Consider the following 8,819-nt stretch of genomic DNA (forward strand, 5'->3'; position numbering starts at 1 on the left):
TACTGCACTCTATCTACATTGTATTCAGCTTGTGTCAGTTAGCTCTAGCTGTGTAGTTTGACAGGAACGGGGATCGGTACGTTCTGGCGCAAATCGAATTATTTAGTAGTTTTTTCAAGTGATCACTGCTCGGACTGGAAGCGACTTGGCCTATCCAAGTTTCCTTGGATACTAGTCCCATGGCCATCTGTTAGTGTGTGTAATTAGTTTGTATCTATCTTGCTTTGTTGTGCACTACACGCCCTTTTACCTGACACACTTTGATGTCTGACGGAGTTCGGCGACTTACTCTAGCTGTTATGTGCATTTGTAAGTAGTATACAAGCTGACAAACGCATTTTCTTTTGTGCTCCTGAGTATTAAGTTAATAGCCATCTCGCAAAAGGTTTTCTAATCTTGCGACTGGGCTGGGGTTTCCGATCTATGTCATTCAGTGCATAATTATAGTCTGGAGTGACAAGCTTCTACTGTATCCGGTCACCCTTGGGACCCATGCAGCTTGGCCGGAATAGCGAGGTGGCTGTATCTCAGGAAATAGCCGCGGCTTAAAAACGACCTTACCTCGAATCTAATGACTACTTTTGCGGTTCTTATCTCGAGGATAATGAATCATTCTTTAAGTGTAATCCAATTTTATTTGCTAAACCACTGTCAAAACGTCACCGTACTCCGTGACTCTCCTTTGGTGAGATCGGCCTCCCCGAAAGGAAGTAAGAAGAGTTCATAAAGAGTGAGAATTTTTGGAATTTCATCAGCACACATTTTTGAGAATTAAAAGAGAGATTCCATTTGTTGCTCCACTCATTCAGCCATTGTAGTTCTATTGTATGAGGTTGATTTCATTTGATAAGAGCATTTGGTGTCATCTGCAAAGATATGAATACTAGAGAAGTTAGGTAGATCATTGATATAGACCAGGAAAAAGCATATTGGCCCAAGGATACTGAGTTTGAAGAGAAGTTCCTCATGGGGTACTCGATCAAATGCTTTTTGGAAATCAAGATAAAAATTATATTGTGTCATGCTGGCATCTTTTTTCTAGGGACTCTTCAACGCATGACAAACAAGGTTGCAGACATGAGTGGTCTCTCAGGAATCCAAATTGATTGATTGGCCATGCAATGAACCCAAGCACCTTACCATAATAGCATATACTTCTACAATTCTTTCAAGAACTTTAGAGATCGAGCATAGAAGGGAGATTGGTCTGTAGTTTAAATAAGGCTTTTGTCTCCAGACTTAAATATTGGGATAATACAATGTAATTTCCACTCCTTGGGAGCTTGCAGCTAGCCAGGCTCATTTTATAATGGCTTCAAATGGCTGCAAGTCAGCAGAGCCTTGCAGCTCTCTTCTCACTCTTGCAGCTACCAATAGCTAGCGTTCTAGTACAGAGCTAACTGCTAAGTAAAGTAGCAATACTCGGTGAACAAGTTTTACTACGGACTCTTCTGAAAAGGCTGCAATGGCATTCCAAGTAAGCAAAACTAGAAAACATGAAAAACTACATAACTCAAGAACGAAGCTTTATTTTGCCAATCCACAAATACGAATCCAAGAAAACATGACTAGTAGCCTATTGAACTTTTACTTGCACTTCGTTGATCCTTGAGCAGTCTATACACACACACACACACACACACACACACACACACACACACACACACACACACACAAACACCGGCACTAACGTATATACCTCGCTTGCGCATGCGCACCGAGGCATAAAAACTTCCTCCATTTCTTTAGTAACATGAATTGTTGACAATTAAGATATTGGCCACATAAAGTGGTGTATGTCACTATTACTCCCCAGTCAACAACACTGTGTCTGAAAGAAGAAAAGACAATATTATGTGGTCAATTATGGCTTCATTTATGCTTTATGTGGTTGACAAGTATGCCAGGGACTTCTTATAATTATTATATTATGACGCGAGGCCACACCAATCTATCCTATCATCTAACCATATTTCCTTGTTTGTAATGTGCTAAGTTGATATAACGTGTATGTTTGACATAATAATGGCAATGTTTTGTACATTGGCAGGACGATACAGAATCTGCGTAGTAAAACGCTTCATCATCTAGCGCTTTTCATGACCATGAACTCATAGTTCACTTGAAGAGACAGCTTTGCATGTGTCATGTCACGTGACCATTTGATGGGTGGAGTTGACTGAAAACTGCTTGTCTAAAAAATACACCTCTATATTATTACAAAACGCACCTCCTAAAAAATTGCGTCACCTATTTTTTCAAAAAGCACATCTGTAAAAAAAACCGGCACCATGCACGGTGCACCTCGGGTTAATAATCGTGTGATTATGTGCAAGCACTAACAGTGGTTCTGTTGTGTGGGGAGTATTATACGAGGTAGTCAATCTACAACCTCTATGTTCAGTTCACCATCCAATTCCCTGACTCTGGTTTCCTGTAGGAGATACAACCATAGAACTAAAGGTATATGCATGCAGTGGGCTGCACCATGTGATGGTGTGCAGTGTAGGCAGCCTCTCAATACACAGGCCTCCACTGTATACATGCATGCAATGCACTCTACCCCACCCACCCCACACTTACTCCCCCCCCATGGCCACCCACACACATACACATGCACTCCCACACACTATAGAGTTGGAGTCTCTCCTGCCCGCATGCGTACGACCTGACCTACCAGCACTGGACCCAGAGGCAGAGGAAGTGGATTGATAGAGAGTGAGGGGACGAGGGGAGTGGGCGGGGCACAGAAGGTGGGCGCTCTCTACAGTGACACCCTTAGGTCTATATTCACCACTTTATTGTATTTATGGACTGATTTTGTGTGCTTACTGCTATTAAATTGTTCGTATAATGTTATTGTGAACGGTAATATTGATTAGCATGAGATCATAATAGGATAGTGCAAAGAGATATTACGAAAGCCAAAGCCAAAAAGTCCATAAAAAGAAGGTACTTTCACATTTATAGTTAAAAGGGTGCTATTTTGTTCAGTTTCACCATCACCTGTGCCATGCTGGGTCGATGGCTGGGCTCTCTCTTAGTGCAGTGGAGTATCAGCTCGTACACTGCCTCTGTACTTGAAAAATCATGTCTCGATAATGTTCAGTACAAGGGAATCGACTAGCGGTCACCTCACAGAGGACAATACCGTAGCTGTACACATCAATCTTGACAGACTGTTTCAGAGGGGGAGTGAGAAGATCAAAGGCTTGAGGGATGACTTCAGGAGGAGGGGAGTAGATTATGGCCCCCTCTCCTATCGTATGAGCATGCTGCAGGAAGTTGGCTGAGCCGACGTCAGATACCTTCCCCTTCCACTGGTGGTTGGACATTCGCTGGAGGAGGACGTTTGGGGCACTTACATCACGGTGGATGATGGGATCGTAGCGCTGGTGCAGGTAGTCCAGAGCTAAGGCAATGTCCATGAAGATCGAGAGACGGTTTCCTGGGTCCAGTTGATTTCTCTCGTACGCTTGTCGGAGATTCATGTCCAAAAGCTCGGTGATGATGAGAGGAGGGGATCGATTCTCTCGGTTTTGATCATTAAAAATAGCACCAATGAATTGCACGAGGTTTGGGTGTCGCACTTCAGCCAATAGCCTCATTTCTCTCTCCATTTTCTCAATGTGAATTGGGTAGGCAATTTTTTCATGTAGTCGCTTGATAGCCACGCTCACTGTTCCCTCCAGCACCTCCCCCCACCCTCCTTCGCCAATCCTCCTGCCAATTAACACTCTGTTGGCTAGAATCCTCCACACCTCTGTTTTGTGTGCGGCCAACTCTTTTGTCTTGCCTTCTAACTCACTCACTAGAGCTGTGATTCGAGCAGACAAGTCAGCTTCTCTTCTGTTGGCCTCAGCCAATTCACGATCTTTCACTCGTAAAAGTAATTGTGTAGCTTGCTCTCTTTGCTCTGCCAGCTGTGCTCTTTCCTCCGCATCTCCATGACGACGGTTAGCCTCAATCAAATGTTGATTTTTTCTAGCCAATTCATGATCTTTCTCTTGCAATTGTAGTTGGTGGCGATGTTCTGTGTCGTGCTCTCTCTGCTCTGCTGGTCGTAACTGTTGTTCCAGATCTAGAGCCCTCACCCGGCTGGTCTCACTGATTGATGAGGCATGAGCAGTTGCTCGTCTAATCTTCTTCTCACTCAGTCACTGGGCGGAGCCTCTAGTGTCGTTGTGGGCCACATTCATGAGAGCCCACTTCCCAGCCGAGGTTTCAGCAACAGACGCTGAGGGTCCAGTCAACTCTGCATGTAGGGAGGGATTTAAGGAACAAATGTAACAGTATACGCCTTTGACACATGTATTGTGTGTACGCAGAGGAGGTTGGTCACATTCCAACGAAAGAATGTGCGTGCACGGAGAAAAAAGAAAAGTACACGGAAACCTACAGAGACAAGTATGAAAAGTAGCTATCCTAGCTAAAGCTAAAAGGCTGCAAACGATTGTAGCACTCTAGCAAATGATGCTAACAATACCCAGTCACATTACAGTGGCGGATGCATGAAATGTAAAAGGGTGGTTCCTGAAGGACAATGAGCCCGAAGGGTGAATTGTCTCCCCGCGCAGTTACGCCCACTTCCGGTCTAACCTCCGCCCATTTCTGGTCACGTGAGAGCCCTGTACTCCTGAGCAGGCTGCAGTAGAGTTAGAGGAAAAACTTGAGACTGTGCTGATATTACATCCTGCTGTGACTCTGAGCCTATTATTATGCCTTGGTGCGCATGCGCAAGCGAGGTATACGGTAGTGTGTTTGTGTGTCTGTATGTCTGTGTATCTGTGTGTGTGTAGACTGCTACAGCTGCTCAAGGATGAATCAAGTGCAAGTAAGAGTTTCTATAGGCTTCTAGTCATGTTTACTTGGATTTTAATTCGTGGATTTGCAAAATAATGCTTTGTTCTCGAGTTATGCTTACTTGGAATGCCATTGCAACCTTTTCAGAAGAGCACGTAGCCAAACTTGTTTTCCGAATGTTACTACTCTACTTAGTAGTTAGCTCTGTACTAGCCTCGAGACCAGGCTGATTAAAATACAGCCTGGTCTCTATTGCATGGGTGATAGTGCACATGCATGCGCGAACTGAATTACCCAGAATCTGGGTAACTCGTTATACTTTAGTAAACGTTTGTAAAATTATACCGTAAACTAGTTTGTTTACTAGTTTCTTTCCGTATTAATTTTAACAAATACTTGTCTCCTGTGAAGCTGTGGCTTATGCTCTCTATTGCGTTGTCGAGAAGACTTGCTGGCTAGCTGTGGCCCTCTATGATGTTGTCGAGAAGGCTTGCACACTAGTCTGAAGCCAGAAGAAGCTCTCATTTGTACAGAAACCAAATCACGACCATCCAACCATCATAGAGGTAGACTCTTCTGGTTTCAGACTAGTTTGTAAGCCTTCTCGACAACACCATGTATAGAGTGCCACAGCTAGCTAGCTAGGCTATAAAACCATAGATTGAAGAGAGAGGGATAGGAAACGGAGTGGTGCACGTGATGATTTTACATTGAATCTGCAGTGGAGCCTCGAAAATTATCCGCGCTACGCCCTATGAAAGAGGCTATTAAGCACACTTTTGCCGGGTAACTCCCAAAGCTGTGTTTCCTCGAGACATAATCTCTTTCAGCAACTTAAAACACGCCTAGTCCATGAGCCACGTGTAGTACTTGCTAATGACTGACCGACTTTCATAAAGTTATATGTTCCCAAGGCTGTTTTAGAGCTATTGGAACATGTAACGTGTAAGCGTGCTGGTTATGACTACTACAATAGGTATAGACCTTGAAATATAAGTGAGTTGCACGGACTAAGCACAGTTACTTGTAGTTTATTATGCACTGAGTGTAGAAATAGATATTGTTGTGATGGCCTCGATTAAACCGCAGCGTAGCGCGGATGTTACTCGAGATACCAACCGTTTCCTATCCCTCTAACTCTTCAATCTATGATAAAACTTAGTAGATAGTACGTGGGCGTGTATGGACCACGCCTATGATTAATTACACATGCAATAGATACCAGGCCGTATTTTAATCGGCCTGGATTCGAGGCTAGCTCTGTACTAGAATGCTAGCTATTGGTAGCTGCAAGAATGAGAAGAGAGCTGCAAGGCTCTAGGCAGCCTAGCCATTAATTTTAGACTTGAACTTTTGGCATCAATCGCTTTTAACAACAATCATGGTCGATCATTACCCACTCTTTAAGTTTGCATGCGTATAGGATATACCACACCTAAGAGGAGGATATATAGGGTGCATATCCTCCGAGTAGGTGTGGCATATCTGACTTATACCACGTGACCGCAGCACTATAAAAGGACCTCCCCTAGCAACAATTCAATCCACTGCAAAAAAGAACAAGACTATGCCCGATTTTGCAGCCGTCAAAGAGCTAGTTGAGCAACATGTTGACTCCTACAGATGCTCAAGAGCTTCCTTGGTCCAAGCGTTGACCATTCGACGTCCCCTACTGGAGTTGCAAGCTCTTCTTGGATAAAATGTATCTAAACCGAGCCCATGGACCCATGGAAGCTTAGCCATCTTGTTGGAGAGCACCTTCCGTGTTTCTGCCGTCACTTTGAGTCTTAGTACTGTCAAGCATGGCTCTTTTCTCTTTGCTTACTTTCTTCAACAAATGAAAAAACTAAAAACAACTTGAAAAACTGTGCATGCCTGGGGCTGTATGCTAATATTCTATATATCCTACAGCTGCTGACCAATGAGATCAATTAGTGGTGACGTAAGTGTGGTATAATTGTAATTATTGGACTCTGCTATTAGTAGCTTTAGCTTTGGCATCTCCACCGAGGCATCAGCACCCGCGGTGCTTTTTGTTTTAGTTTTTGTATATTGTTTTAGTGTCTGCTGCATTTGAAACTTTATTTGCTTTGAGATTGGCATTAGCTACAACACTTGGTCTCTTCAATGTTTAAAGTCTTCTCCTCATTTCGTTGCTCATAATAATAAATCATAGAAGCTAGAGCTAGCTAGTCTGGTCTGGCTGAATGACCACATGATATCGAAAATTCCCATCTCTGTTCAGGGAGCTTCCCTCAATTTTGCTGTTTAATATTGCATCATTATTTGCAAAGCGATCCAGTTGAGAAAGACTGAAAAGCTGCCACTGGATTTAGCTATATAGCTTCTGTTCATTCTAGCAGGTATTTACCTTACTACATCTATTAATTCATGACTGTAAATGACTGTAGCTTGCTAAAAATCAATCCGAGCAAAAGGGGGATTCCTTTGCTCCCTTGGATCTCCCCCTGGATCCGCCACTGCACTAAATATATATAAAGTGAATAGCATATAGTCGAAGCAATGAGCTAGAAACTAAGTTAATCACTTGTTACAGCACTTTCCTTGGTTCTTTGACTTCTGTCTTAATGTAGCACCTGTCTTAATGTAGCATGCAGGTATAGCGATTTACACTACTACTATAATCATAAACTACAGGCCAGAGGAGATACGACACTCGGTTAAGCTCACGTGGCTGTTATTTCTTGATTGAAGGCAAGAAAGACAAAGAAGTCGTTAAAAAATGCATTCCAATGACGACATTCAGCTGGGACATTCAGCTAGGCAAATAAGCACCATATATATAGTTTAGAGCATAAAACTCAGTGAATTTGTTGCTGGCTAGTAGCTATAGAGTTTTACAAGTAGAAATTAGATTTGTTGTATAAGAACCAAGGCTTAGATGTTGGCGGTGATCCTATCCTGAATGCAGGCACAGAATACTTACTCTAAAACAGAATTACAATAACAAAATCTAAGTGGTGGTTGAAATTGGTTGAAAAGCTAATTCACATCAGCATAAGCCCAACCGTGACAATCAACCAGCCTGATCCAAGTGTATTTCTTGAAAGATACATGCCAAACTATATCCACTATCAAAGTACATATAGTCTTGAATGATATTCATACAAGATACATAATCCTTTTGGCTGGTCATGTGACTGTCGTACCTCCTCTGCTAACACGAAATGTAATACAAGAGAGATAACATGAGATAATGACAAAAGTGCTGACCCGGCAGGTTGAAGAAAGTTGAAGGCGAATTCGAGGCCAAACACTAGCATGTTTCGCCGCGGTTTAAATCATGACCAACCTCTTCTGGTGTGTACGTGTCTATGGCTGCATGTACTAGTAGCTGCTCACCAAATCTCAGTATGGTGGTCTCAGCAAGGTCATTTCCCCCCCACTCCCGATGGCCTTCAAACACGAGGACCTCCGTGAGTCCTGGTCCCAGACTGGTGGCAGTGATGGAGTGGTAGTAGCGTGGTGTCATTGACTCAGGAGGTGTCACCTGGAGGTAAAAGTTCTGTTCGACGTGTATACTGTATAGTCACATAACATAATAGCCTCCTAAAGTTTCAATTAAGACTTGTAAACGTATGCCACGCTGCACCGACAGTTCATAATCAATTGCCAGTGTGGATGGGGTATACACAGTATACACGCAGCACACACAATAAAATGTTATCCATACGCATGTATATAATTTATGTTACAACTAAAGTGTTACAACTATAGCAGCCTCACGTGAAACAGCAGTTGTGCATTGTATCATGGTATCAATGCTGCAGGTTATATTGTAGGTCTAAACCACCATCCTCACCTCCGTCCACTTGCCAGTGTCAACATCAAACATCCACATGTCCCCTAATGTATTGTTGCCATTATCCACTCCTCCGTACACCAGTATAGTTGAGGGTGGTCCTGGTCATAGTTGAGACAACAAGTAACATGGCCTGACCTCCCCACTGGCCATGCACTGGCCATGGCTTTCCCTGTACTGGCTTCACCTTAAT

General features: G+C 43.2%; 1 protein-coding gene across 2 annotated transcripts; it reads right to left on the minus strand.

The window, feature by feature from the left end:
* Window positions 1–2,844: 2,844 nt before the first annotated feature.
* Window positions 2,845–8,810, minus strand: LOC135335428 (uncharacterized). 2 transcript variants are annotated; one of them, XM_064530919.1, is made up of 3 exons: window positions 8,627–8,810; window positions 8,167–8,314; window positions 2,845–4,255 (listed from the first exon to the last, which is right to left on the minus strand). In XM_064530919.1, the coding sequence occupies exon 3, from the start codon at window positions 3,618–3,620 to the stop codon at window positions 3,057–3,059; it is 564 nt and encodes a 187-aa protein (XP_064386989.1). In that variant the 5' UTR covers window positions 3,621–4,255; window positions 8,167–8,314; window positions 8,627–8,810; the 3' UTR covers window positions 2,845–3,056. The 2 variants fall into 2 exon arrangements, with proteins under 2 accessions (XP_064386989.1, XP_064386991.1); XM_064530921.1 differs by having other exon boundaries at window positions 2,848–4,255.
* Between the last annotated feature and the right edge of the window lie 9 nt (window positions 8,811–8,819).

This window comes from Halichondria panicea, chromosome 4 (genome assembly GCF_963675165.1).
Source record: "Halichondria panicea chromosome 4, odHalPani1.1, whole genome shotgun sequence".
Taxonomy (NCBI): domain Eukaryota; kingdom Metazoa; phylum Porifera; class Demospongiae; order Suberitida; family Halichondriidae; genus Halichondria; species Halichondria panicea.